This window comes from Xiphophorus maculatus, chromosome 2, assembly GCF_002775205.1.
Source record: "Xiphophorus maculatus strain JP 163 A chromosome 2, X_maculatus-5.0-male, whole genome shotgun sequence".
NCBI lineage: Eukaryota > Metazoa > Chordata > Actinopteri > Cyprinodontiformes > Poeciliidae > Xiphophorus > Xiphophorus maculatus.
Window position 1 is genome coordinate 8,977,715 of NC_036444.1, and position 13,858 is coordinate 8,991,572.

The 13,858-nt window shown below is 41.3% G+C and overlaps 1 protein-coding gene across 1 annotated transcript in view; it reads right to left on the reverse strand.

The window, feature by feature from the left end:
- Positions 1–8,480: 8,480 nt before the first annotated feature.
- The window catches only part of otud7a (OTU deubiquitinase 7A), a 44,580-nt gene continuing 39,202 nt past the window's right edge, over positions 8,481–13,858 (reverse strand). The window contains exons 11-13 of the mRNA XM_023352484.1: positions 13,628–13,742; positions 13,046–13,130; positions 8,481–11,698 (exon numbers count right to left, since the gene is read on the reverse strand). Coding sequence (XP_023208252.1) covers positions 10,139–11,698; positions 13,046–13,130; positions 13,628–13,742 — 1,760 coding nt within the window. The 3' untranslated portion in view covers positions 8,481–10,138. The remainder of the gene's footprint in view (positions 11,699–13,045; positions 13,131–13,627; positions 13,743–13,858) is intronic.

Here is a 13,858-nt window from a genome sequence, read left to right on the forward strand (position 1 = left end):
GTCAAGAGGGTGTCGTAAAGATTTTTTTTTGCACCTTTAGTAGTGTTTGAAGGACTATTTTTTGCCAGTCCCCCTCCTGCTACATGAAGTCTGGTCTTTCTTTATTACTGTAAATATGTTCTTGGGAACAGAAGCACAAGTCACTGAACAGTTGTAGAGCAGTACTCCCCAGTTACACTTCTCACAAGCTTGTATTATTCTTGCAACAGGAAGTTCACTTTGTTCCTGCATTTCCCACTATACGATGCATGCAAATATTTACAGTAACTGCTGGGGTATCATAAGAGGGTGGAGCAACAACTGCTGGGGACTCCTTCCTTCCTTGTTGCACTTCAGGTCAAACTGAAAGATAATCTGTGTATGGTTCGGTGGAAGTTGCTACAGTTTACAAACGTGCTTCAGCTTCCGTTTGTGCAGAACACACAGTAGAGTCAACCTGATAGAAGCCAACAGATTACCTCAATTCATCTAGAAATACTTCTAAAGCAAAATCACCAAATGCAACCCCTTCCCCTTTTTATGTGAGTTTGGCTTCTGACACCAGTAAAGGCAACAGATGTGGCTGAAAGTGAATCATATGTGGTTTTAGATTGAAAGAAATACAATGCCTGCAGGCAGTATATTTTTCCAATGAAGAGCCCAATATTCTCCTCCTCATTCTGCACTCCTTTTGATTCCAGGCAGGTTGGGGCTGCAGACACAGACAAGCTGTCACCCCTGGCACCACCACAGCACAACGGCTGGCCATGACAGGCGCCATTTTCCAAAAGCCTATTTTTTTGACGGCATTTTAGGGATTTTGATATATAATGCTTACAGGAACGCACATACAGATTCCTTACTCTTTTCACATTTTGGCTTATTCCAACCAGAAACTTAAATTTTTTTATGACAGATATGGACAACACAAAACATGGCTATAAAGTTCAAGTAAAATAAACAATTCTTAAATTTTCTTTTAAAAACAAAACAAATCAATCCTCTTTTACCCCTAAATACAATCCAGTACCACAATTTGTGTTCCCCCCTATATGCATGTTCATCTCAATATAAATGTAGATGCTCTGTGAAGGTCTCATAGTTTTATTATGGAACACAAGAGAACAAATGGCATCAGAATGACCAACGCACACAGAAGATAAGTCAGGTATAGTGTACTGGAGAACTTCCTAAGGCAAGTTTGGTTTTTAAGCTTTGAATGTCTCCCAGAAATATATCATTCAAGGTATGAGTTAAAAAAGGGTATGGCGGAACATAAAAACCTACTAAGAGTTACCGGGATTATAAATCAAAGAAACAACCAGTACAGTACCCAAATCTCAGGGCACATCAGAGATATACATTTTAGGTGAGAAATCTGTGTGTTTCACAAATATGTTTTTTATGGAAGAGTGGTAAGATATATATATACATATATATAAAAATTCCCTTCTCACCCACCGCGGGTGGTTCTTATCCTCTGGGCTCGAGTCCTCTACCAGAGGCCTGGGAGCTTGAGGGTTCTGCGCAGTATCTTGGCTGTGCCAAGGACTGCACATTTCTGGACTGAGATGTCTGATGTTGTTCCTGGGATCTGTTGTAGCCATTGGTCCAGTTTGGGGGTGACTGCCCCGAGGGCCCCGATGACCACAGGCACCACTGTGGTCTTCACCTTCCAGGCCCTCTCCAGTTCCTCCCTGAGGCCCTGGTATTTCTCTAGTTTCTCGTGCTCCTTTTTCCTGATGTTGCAGTCGCTTGGTATTGCTACATCTACCACAACGGCTTTCCTCTGTTGTTTATCCACTACGACAATGTCTGGTTGGTTCGCCATTACCATTTTGTCTGTCTGGATCTGGAAGTCCCACAGGATCTTAGCTCTGGTGTTCTCCGCCACCTTTGGGGGTGTTTCCCAATTTGATCTCGGGGTTTCCAGTCCATATTCTGCACAGATGTTTCTGTACACTATGCCTACAACTTGGTTATGTCGTTCCATGTACGCTTTCCCTGCCAGTATCTTGCACCCTGCTGTTATGTGCTGGACTGTCTCAGGGGCCTCCTTGCACAACCTACACCTTGGGTCTTGTCTGGTGTGGTAGATCTGGGCCTCTATTGCTCTGGTGTTTAGGGCCTGTTCCTGGGTGGCCAGGATGAGGGCCTCTGTGCTGTCCTTGAGTCCAGCTTTTTCCAGCCATTGGTAGGATTTACTGATATCAGCCACTTGGGTTATTTGCTGGTGGTACATCCCATGTAGGGGTAGGGGCTTGTCCTTCCATGATGGTACCTCTGGCACCGTTCCCTGTTGTCTGAGACATTCACTGAGCACATTCACTATATATATATATATATATAAATTTTAACATTTTAATTGTTTTCCACAAAAATATAATGCATGACACAAAACTTATACTGCACTGCTGAAAATTCCATCCACACCATGAAATATGGTAGCGGCAGCATCATCTTGTGGGACAAAGAAGACGTTGGAGTTGATGGGAAGGTGGATGGAGCTTAAATGAGATTGCAAACAGGGGAAAGTATCTCTCATTAGAACAGCAAAGCTGGCAGAGACATACACCAAAACACTTGCCGCTGGAATGGCTGTTCTATTGACACAGAGGGAGAAATTGATAATTCAGGCCACACTTTTCAGATTCTCCAGTTTCTTCCACATTGCACTTTTCATAACAGAAAAGTGTTATGACTTTTCTGTGGAAAGGTAGATTAAGTACAGTAGATTATCTTTGTTTTGATGTTGGCAGAGACTTAGCATCTAGCAAAATTAAACTGATCACATCAAAAATGTTTTGGTCCTACATCTTTCTTTAAGCTCTGGTCAGACAACAGTGGAGTGTATTGGAGTCCTTTCACAAAACACCCAGCTGATAATTAATACTTACATAACAGAACTACACAAAAGATGCAGGGCTTTGCAAATATTCTGTCTAAATCTGATGGATTTTAATGTCACGAGAAGCCAGGCTTCTTCTTTTAACTGAGGTATACTGCTGCAGACGCAGGGCAAAGTACAGACATTTATACGAGCAGTGGGAACTCATCTCTGCTAGTATCACCCTGCAGACAGGATGTGGGGGTGGAGGAGGCGGTTTCACTTTGATTGATTTATCTCTATAGACACAGTTTTTCTTTGGATTGTCAGCACAGTTCCCACGTGAGATTTTGCACCCAGCAGAAAGTTAGGCTCAGAAACTTAAAATATTCCCTAAAATATTCTTCTTTTCTGAATAGAGGACAGTGAGTACAAAAAAGCCCAACACAAATGAGAGAGCGTTTGGGTGGTACTAGTTGTCCTCAAATCATCTGTGGCGTGGGAGGCTCCGCTGGCTGGAAAGGGTCTATGCTCCACTGAGGTGTGTGGGCAACTCTGATTTGAGAATCGGTGGAATTACTCCACAAGAGGGGGTGGGGGGTAAGGAGCTGGTCAGAAGCCGCAGGAGTGGTGGTCTTAATCACACTGGGGCCTCTGTGTTTGCACGATCTTCCAAGCCAACTCCCAAAACGTAGGACGGCGGGCCATGTGATGCCACCCACTCTCCAGTGTAGAGTACGGCCGAGCTGGTGCTAAGATCTCACAGTGCGGATGGGATGAGTGCACATATTGGAGGCTGGCACTGGCTGAGAATAAGGCTTAGCTATGGGAGGTGGGTGGGAAGGGGCTTGGCATACCACTCAGAGCAGTGGAGGCATCAAATGCAGAAACCCTGTTGAAAACAGACCTGTAAATGCAGTCAGGTAGAGCAGGCTCCAGTTTACTGAAAGGGAATTGTTAGGAGAAGTGTGCAGATGAAACTCAAATATAAATTTATATAATTAAAGGAGGAGTTTATTGATTCCACACTTGAATTTAATTGGTATTAATGAGATGCCTGATTACCATAAGAATCCAAATTTATGAGCTATGTGCTCAGGTAAAGGCTTCAAAGGAATCCTAATCACAGGAGGGAGGAAAAAGATGCAACAAATACAGTATTTATGCAGTCTTTTGGCCCTAGTTAGAAATAGACTGAGTCCATTTTACAATATGTCTGCCTTAAATTAGGCTTCTGCCAAACAAGCAAACCAAGCAGTTGTTCTTTTGAAATTTAAAAGGAAGGCTCCTCATGCAAATTCAAAAGACAGAAAATCTGAGAAGGAGAACAATGCGCTCAGTCTAATTCAGGGCTTAATATAGAAGCTGCCTAACAGAGACGCTGAGGAAACACTACTGAGAATGTGGAGGCCCTGAGGTAGCTTTGTGGGACGAGCAACGGACATACAGATACAAATACAGCTCATGAAGTCATCAAGATTTAAAGGAATAGTTTTCAAGTTTGGTTACTTTCAAAGGTGGTAAATGTTTAGCCTGCCCACATTTGTTAGTTATTTACATGAAAAATACATGATTTTTTTTTCTGTTTGTTTTGTCTGTATAACCAGCAGTGGCACTGAGTTTTTTGCATTTTGTAATATGTGTGTTGTGACTTTGCATAATCTTAAAGTTCATTTGCCTGATCACATTCTAAACACAAGCACTATACTATGCATGCAAATATTTTACTTTATCCAGATCCATTTTATGATATTACCCTTGTAAATATATTTTCTAATGGTAGTATTTCGTTCTCCAGATTATATCCTTCTGAATTCAAAGGTCTTTCACAGATCTCTGTGCGGTGTACGTTATCGAGTCTCTATACTTTTAATCTGACTGTTTATATCATATCCTCACCGATATGAAGTTCAAAGGGTCTTCTTCGTTTTAATGCAGATATAATTTGATTTGCCAGAAAAGAGGATCTTTTTACTTTATGTACTTAATTTGCACACATTTATATATAGTGCTGGAAAAACAACTTAAGTTGTAAATAATATTAGCAAAGTAAGACTGGCCAAGGTAATTTTACAGAAACCAATTATTTCTTGACATGGATCTCCCCCACATCCCCACTGTCTAACTCAAATCTAATGTGCTTTTCTTACATTTTACTGTGAGATGTGTTAACTTCCCATTTTCCAGGGGTGGTAAAACAGTTTAGAGGTACTTCAGAAATCAGTTTTATACATATAGAAATTAAGACCTCACCTGCCTCAAATCAGTCAGACAAAGGTTTTGGTTATTTCAAAAATGCCCTGAACCTAAACCACCCAACTCTCGAAATCCTCAAATGACTCTACAGTTGATGGGTGTGTTTGTGGTGCACAGGAGAATGCACACTAAGAACAAATGTGTGGTTCTTTGGTATGTCGTGCAACTGATTGGTGTATTAGTCAACATTCATAAAGAATGCAGCCATTATTTATTGTAGAGGAAGATGATTCTGGAGTATTTGGCATAGGGTGAACAGTAGGTTTGAAACTTACTTTCAGTTTTTAATTAAGAAGGCACTGAACAAACATGAGAAGTTGGTTCTGCATTTGCAATTGCTCTTCAGCTTGCAGAAATAAGGAAAATCTTGCGGGTTTGAAACAACCTTAAAACATTTTCATAATGAGGATCCACACTGTAATCAAATTTATATTTCATTTGGGAGCCTTAATTTACTTTGCCTTCTCTGTTAACATAGTTTTTTTTTCCACCTGCATGTTGGCATTTAACTCTTCAATGGGAAGGAAAGCAAATGCAGTCCGACATAAAATGTTCACTTTTGATGTTCTTTTGGATATAACTGTGAATTTATACACCAAATTCCTCCACAAAATATGTAACCCTAAAGCAGAGCACACCTTCAGCTTGGAGATCAAGCTGTTATATTTATAAGTTATATTTAATTTTCAGGTTTTATCTTCATGGATGAACATCTTTGGATTGAAGAAAAGGCCTTTCAGTGATTTTTTAAGCCATATATGAGCGAATTCTCAAATTAATTACAACATTTTCATAGAAACGGTTATTGCAGAATTACCAACCCCCTCTTCTTTGGTTACGCTCAAATTATGTGTTTGGTGTTTTGCAAGTTACTCACAGATTTTAGGCGAATACACCCATCAGTCACAAGATTTGGACCATTTATGGTCATTTCGTGTGTTCACATCGCAGGATCAGTTCAAATTCTGATTGGTTAAAGCTGTTTTCAAAGCATTTCTTAGTCTCAACAATTTACGTTTTGTTTTCAACACTGCTGGATAAACATAGATGGCAAATGATTTACTGATTTACATCACGACTCATCTTTTTGAAAGAGCTACAGCATGAAACATGTCTCACAGAACTGTTCCTAAACGGCAACCCTTCTTGCATTAAAAGATTAAATGAAGCCGTAATTAACTTCAGCCCCACACTGCTGTGATGATAAATAAATCTCTCAGAATATCCCGTGAGTCAGTTTGTGGGGTGTTTAAAGCCATTTTGTCCCAACATGCTCACATGCAGAAAAACCTCACTTTTATTTAATGATCTGAGAAACTTACACACCTCTCACCAAAGTGTTTGCAGACCTTTTCTGCTTTTCTTTTCTTTAGCACCAGTTTATCAGCATGATGTCGATTCTTCTGGCAACAAAGTATCTCTGGAGTAAGAAGGCACAGTTACAGCTCTCAGCCTGGAAGGCTGTCCTACTTGGCAGCTCACTGAAGATTCTCATCTCAGTAACCTGAAAGCAATTTTGGTAGGAGTCATCCCCCCCCCAGACTCTGGCTCAGGTCATTTAAAAAGAAGGAAAAACAGATCTTTTTTCTTCCGAGCAAAACTCCTGTGCTAAAAAAAAAGAAGATTGAGTATGTTCTTTCCAAACTGGAGCTATAAACTCTTATTGTGAATAAAATTAAATATATCTATCCACAATTTTAAGATACAAGTGTCCTTTGTTTTATTCTTCTCTAAAGTTTTAAAACTTGAATCATTTTAACAGTTTTTTTTTAAATTATAGCTATCCGTAAATGCGTAAAACAAAGGTTGATGGGTAGCTGCACCTCCTCATGGTGGCAAAGAGATGCAGAAACTCAACAGATCAAAAGCAGAGATGTTAGCAAAGCCATAGTTAGCGGTAGCACTGTTTAAAAGTAAACAGCAATGAAAACAGCAAGGCTAAAAATGACTGACGTGTTCACTTCTTTACACAAGCTAGCATTACAGCTGTAGCGCAGCTAGATGCTGCAAGAAGTGAGAAAAGCATTTTGTGGTTTAAAACTTCAACTGTTCAGCATATTAAAAGTTATTTTTGCAGGAGTTTTGCAAGGATTTTGCCCCCTCCCCCTAATATTTAGCCAAAAAATAACACTTTGTTCAGTTGATTTCAGTGCTGGCTTTGCTGAAGATGTTGGTTTAATGCGGATGCTTAAACCAACATTCATTCTCTTGCCATTTTTGTTTTTTGTTCTAGTAAAAAGCTGTTGCAGAGTACAAGTTTACGAGGAATTTTTTTGAGTACCAATCATCTGTATTAAACAGCTTACATTAGGTGTTTGTGCCCTCCATGTTTTAATATATCTTTGTCCTGTGATGTAATTTAGCATGATTCTAGATATGATCTCTATATTTTTTCAAATTTAACAGCCCAGCGGTGGACTTTTTTGAAACCAGCTTGATTAATTGCCCAGTGTGCTCAAGGGTGTGCATTTTGAAAAAAAATCAACCTTTACCAAAACTGCCAGTTTCTCTAGTAAGATGACTTACAACACTATTGATAACCCAAGAAATCTTCCAGATTTTGCCATGTTGCAACCTCAAATGTCAATTTATGCTTTAAACTGACAGGCCAGGTATGAAGAGCATCAATCATAGCATATGATGAATCTTGTTGCGCTATAGAAATTCACATTACAGGTGGGAGAATGTATTACATAACTACTAAAAGTTAGACACAAGCTATGCAGGGCATGCAGCAGTGGTCAATGGAGAGCAGTACTTCAATTTTTATCCTAAATCTACCATATATGGTAGAAAGCAAACATTGCATATCAGTTTGAACACACCATCCCCATGGTGAAACCCAGTGATGGGGACATCATCCCAAAACCTGATGGATTGAGAGTGGCAAGGCTCACCTCAAAAGATAACAACCCAGAGCAGATTTGGGTTGTTATCCTTCATGGCCTACTATCTGAGAAGTGAAAACTGATGTTAACTGATCAATTTCAGTCTGCTTGAAATTGAGCCATGTTGTAAAGAAGAACATGCAAAATGTCTAGAGGTGTAAAGCTGACAAAGACATAGTCCAAAACATTTGTAGCTATTATTCCATGATATAAAGCATTACATCAGAGGGTTTAATTTGCACTATCCTGTGTGATAGTCACATAAAATCTTCATTAAACACATCAAAGTTTGTGGTGGTAATGTGACAAAATGTGAAAACATTTTAGAAATATCAGTGCTTTTGCAAGACACTATGTGAGATTATAGCGGTCTACCTGCTTGATGTTGGTTAACTTCAAGTACTGATAAAGCTGAGTTTGGATAAGAAACAACAGGAGAGCATCATCAACGTATAGGACACCCATCAAAGCAGTTCCAACCCATCTCAAAAATAAATACACAGACACGGCAGGTTTGTAACAATAGACTATTTTTTTTCATATTTACATTTGTACCTAATGTGCAAATTAATAATTTAAAGTAGTGTAAAACTCTCAAAGGAATACAAAATCATATCTTACAGTCCTAACATGGTGGGAGTCCATGAACTGGTCACAGAGAAACAGAGGGGAGCAACACTGCAGTGTGTACAGGAGAGAGACAGAAGCAAACCCAGGGAGCAGTGGACATCCTTGGCCAGGACACACTTTGTTAAGGACAGCATGGCACATTATCCAAGCGTCACCAGGACAAACAGCAACACAAACACTGCATCTTTACAGTAGTCATGTCAAATGAGCAGAAAGCACTTAAGAGGCCCCGGGTTTTCTTTTTTTCTTTAATCTCTTAAAAATCCCACTGATTGGTTAAAGCACTGAAGATCACAAAGGCTTGAGGTGCTCGTAGCAGCAGGTGCTTATTTTGAACCGGCCTCTGGATGAGGAAGAACAATAACCTCACACTGACCTGGCGACTTGGTTTCCTTTTGTTTTCTGTTTTCCTGCAGGTCACCACATACCATAGTGCTGTTAGCATGATTGCACGTCGTGCTGTGTGGGCGTGGGAAGGGGGGCTAGAGACACGTAATAACACTTCAGACAAAAAAAACAAGAAGAACAAAACAAAAAAAAAAAAACCCACATCAGCCTGCTGTCACGACTCAAGAGTTTGTCTCATCTACACACATTTACGGAGCTGATTGGTCGACAGGCAACTCAGAGAGACACACTACAATCACTGCATATTTGAGAAGCAGTTGTAAAGTGTTTGGCACAGAAAAATATTGAAAATTTTGATTGTAATTAGTTGTTTTTTGTTAAGAAGCCAGCGTGGCAGTGCTTGTGGATTTTAGGATACGTGCAAGAATGTGAAACATGATATCACACAATATTTCGAGTCCAATTCTGACACGGCAAACCCCTTCAACATGGCAAAAAACCTGAAACAAAAGGTACACAAAACAAATGAGAGTTCAACATTTCATTCTAATCCAACATTACAGTCTAAAACTCTTACACGTTTTTAATTTCTGTATCTCAAATTCGTTTACAAAAAGCACACTGTGACGTTCCTTTACGAGTCACAAGACACAGTTAACCTACAGTATCCATATTATTGGTGCATAGACAAAACCGGGAGAGAGTGTAGCAAAAAATCACCAATTTATTGCTTTAAAGTCTAATATTAACCCCCCATTAAACTTCTTTTGATTGCAAAACAACTACAAATATCCCATGGAGAACCAGGCAGAGGTATTGCATTCAACTGATTAAAAGAGCTAAAATGTCCCTTCCTGATGAGATGCAAATCTTTTTGCACTTTGAAAAATAAAGAGCTTTCTTGCACATAAATTTACATCACAGAGGTAAACTTTTACTCTAAAACAAGTAAAAGACTAAATTTGATGGGACAGAAGTAAAAAGAACTAAAAAAAAAAGAAACTAAAATCTGGCCAAAGCTGCTCACTGTTTCAAGTTCTGCTTTCCTCATCGTGAGGTAACAAGGGATTGGGGACAGGAACGCACGAGCATTACTCAATAAACCCAGGAAATGCTCGATATTGTGTTTTTTTTTCAAATGCGGAGAGCGGATGGTGTTGTTCCCTCAGGTGTCCTGCGGCCGCGTTGATGCTGAAAGTAGCGGTGATGGCTATACAGGCCTCTGGACCTTGCCCTCCCTCTCCCTGCGCTTCAGCTCCTCCCTGTAGCAGTAGGAGCAGTAGTTGTCCGTCTCCGGCCTCCCGTAGAAGGAGCAGTTCTCCCTTTTGCAGCGGCGCTGCTGAAAGCAGTACAAAGGGCCCCCGGAGCTCCGCCCTTTGGTCTTGTCTGGACCGAGCCAGGTGTGAGGCATGCTGTCCTCGTCGGCGAACTCGAGGCAGTCCTGAATGTCTCCCGCATTGAATCCGTTGGTGTATGTGTGGGACTTGTGTTCGCCAGGCATGTTGTAGGACAGCGTGTCCATGGTGTTGACTGTGCGGACCCCTGATAGGCGCGCGGGGCTGTAGCTCTGGGAGGAGAGCGTACGGTTCTGCTGGGGGTAGGTGGCACATGTCTTGAGGGTGCCCACCACTGGCTTGTAGGGGTCATCTTGGAAGATGGAGGATTGCATGTTGACATCTTGTAAGTGAATGACGCTGTGCCTCTGGATGGGCGGCGTATGGCTGTAGTGGGCAGACACAGGGATGGGTCCGGGTCTCTTAGCACCGATGCTGGGAGAAGAGTAAGGCGCAGGGGCTGAGACAGGGGTTGGGTGGGAGATGTGATGCGAGCTCGGTGGAGGGGTGAGAGGAGGGACTTGGACAGTAGAGAGATTGGCTGCAGGAATGGGACTGTTTCTGCCCTGCGTCTTGAGACTGAGCAACGGTTGTTGGTTGCTGTAGGTGTGGTGGGGCAAGACGGGAGAGCAGCTCTCCGGAGGAGAGCTGTCAGACCTCTCCCTCTGGAAGACGCTCTCGTGCTCCGGCTTCTTTGAGGACCCTTCAGTAGTGGCAGGAGGCTTCTTCTCTGCCTCCTTCCTCTTTTGCTCCTGCTCCTGGCTGAAGCGCTCCTGGGCGTTTGTCAGATAGTAGCTGATCATCTCCTCATGGAACTGGTGTCTATGGCTGGTCAGCAACAGTCCTGCAAATATGAACTTGCGCTCCCCCTGCATGGCAGCCCGCAGGATGTTGAGGCTAAGCTTGACATCTGTGCTGTATTTCCAGTTTTCCAAGGACTTGTCCCCTGAGCCTCGCCCCGTGCTGTCCTGTCTCTCAGTCGGGGAAGAACTTGATGGTCTGTCTCCATCTGTAGGGGAGGGACTTGTGGCTTTCTCGGAGGAAGTGGAGCTGGTTGAATGGCCTGAATCTTCCTTGCTCCCTTTGGTTGCCTTTGACTCCTTCTTCTTTGCCTTTTCCCCTCCATTTTCCCCATTACGACCTGAGCCAGAGTTCGACTTGTTCATTTTGCCGTGCACAAGTCCTCCCAAACCTCCCATGTTCTTCTTCAGTTTGATACCGAGCGTTTTGCTAAAGCTTCCTAATCTGTTAGCTACAGAGTCGGTTCGACTCTTATCCTTGCGCTGCTTGTCTTTGTCCTTTTCTTTGCTGGGCTTCCCGGTGTTAATGTTTGAGTTGCTGCCGACAGACTCGTGGTCAGAGTCCATGGACTCAGCAAGAGACTGGACATCCTCACCTGCAGAGGCTGTAGGAGACTCTGGCTGAGCCAGGGGAGCCTGCAAAAAAGCCAAACACACACAAAAATAAATACATTTTAAATTTGATCAGACCATCTTAAACATTTTCTGATTTATTTATCATTATGTATTTATTTGGAATTGTAAGTGATAGGCTCACAAAAGTAGTGTACTATTGTAAAATGAAAAAACAGAATAAAAACAAAACATTTTCACAGAAAATAAGAAAAAGGTTTGTAGTGCCTATGTATTTAGTCTTCCAGGTATTCTTCTAAGATTATACTGTGTTTAGCTCCAAGCAATCTTCTTCTCATCAATGCTTTTCCAGCTTTGTATCCCTTCTGAAGAAAAGCATGCCCTCATTGTAATGCTGCCACCATCATTGTTCACCAATGGTGGAATGGTGTGCTCATGTAGATGTGCAGTGTTTGTTTTCTGTTATACGTAGTGCTTTTGTAGCCGTAAAGTTAAGTTCTGGTTTCACCCCACCAGAACTGTTTGCTGGGTCTCCTGTGTGGAAAATTTTTAAGTGAGACTTTTTATGACTTTCTCTCAATACTGACATTCTTTGTGCTAAAATCCAGATTTGTAACTTGTACAACCAATAACTGTCCTCTTGATAGATTACTGCACCCAAGTCATGAATTTCTGTAGCTTCCTCGGAGTTACCACTGGCCTCTTAGGGCAGCTTTTCTGACATTTTAGGTGGATAAATATTGGTAGATTTGAAGTTGAGATGTACACTTTCTTTGAGATGCTCTAAGCTTTGCTTATTATTTTATAACCTTACCGTGCTTTAAATGTCTCCATAACCTTATCTCGGCACTGTCGGCTCTGTCCCTTGGTGTTCATGATGCTTTTTGTTTTCTAATCTCTTAACAGCATAGTGGGGCTTTCACTGATCATCTGGATTTATATTGAGATTACACAAAGGTGGACAAGGTAACTTTTGAACGAAAATGTTGGTACTGGGTTTTATTTAGTGGATCAGAGTAAAAGAGACTAATGCATGCCACACTATTCAAACCATGTTTCCTGTTTTCAGTTTAAAGATATGCATGAATTTATGAAGGATTTTCACTCAAAAACCTAACATAACACATGCAAAATAATCCAAGCGGTATTGATCTCTTCGCAAGGTAATCTAAGCAAGAACTGGAAAGATCTAAAGAATAAATTTTCTAAAAACTGTTGGGAAATAAACAATTCTCTGGTTTTTCGTGACTCATAACCACAAATGTGAGAGATTATCGCATTCTGACACTAAATAGAACCAACTGATGGGAATCAAAGGGTTTCAGAAACATCTGGAACAAGGGAGTCTCTATCGAGCTAAATTAGCCATGACAAATACAACACACATGTGACAGATGAAAAAAAAATTACCCTTGTTTCAGAGGGAATTCGGATCCATGTTACATTCATGTAGTTGTGCAGCAGGTTGAGTTTGGCCTCCAGGGACAAGATCAGACTGTAGAACAATGTGAATACACTTTTTTAAAAGAAGAAAACACAATTACATCTGACAAACATACCAGTAACATGTCTATTGGAAGCATGCAGAAGGATCACATAAGCTGAGCTGTATGAATGATATTTGCAGTCCTCTAAAGGAAATCCATGAAGGATACACTCAGAGATGGACAAAGCATTTTTTCTGTATGTTATAGTGTAGTTTTTTGGCACAATAATCTTAAAGAATATAAAACCAAACCCCTTAAATAAACCTTTCAAAACTCAGTGAAGGTGTTGCAGATTTCCAGAGGCCACTTCTGGAAAAATGCGACACCTGCCTGAAATCTTTCGATCTTTTTCTTTATGAAGTGACCCAAAGCCAGAGCCAGTAATCACAGTTAAATCCCAACACATAACACGTAAGGAGGTGGATAGATGGACTGGCAGAACTGTTTACAGTCAGTAATTCTGTGCTTTGCTGATACATATCAGCTGGTGATGTTTCAGGCTTACCTGGCTAGCTTGGTGTTGTCATTGTCGTCCCTTCCCCACTCCCAGTCCACACCAGGATCCACAGCAAAATGAAGTGCCAGCAGCTTGTGCTCAGAGTCGGTCAGAGGGATGACAGCTGAAAGAGGGGAAATTGCCGTTACATTACTTTGGTCCAGCTTAATCTACAGTAGCAAGTCTAAATGACGCCAGTTCTCACATGCGAATGTGGCACCAAAGCATTTGGACAGTTTC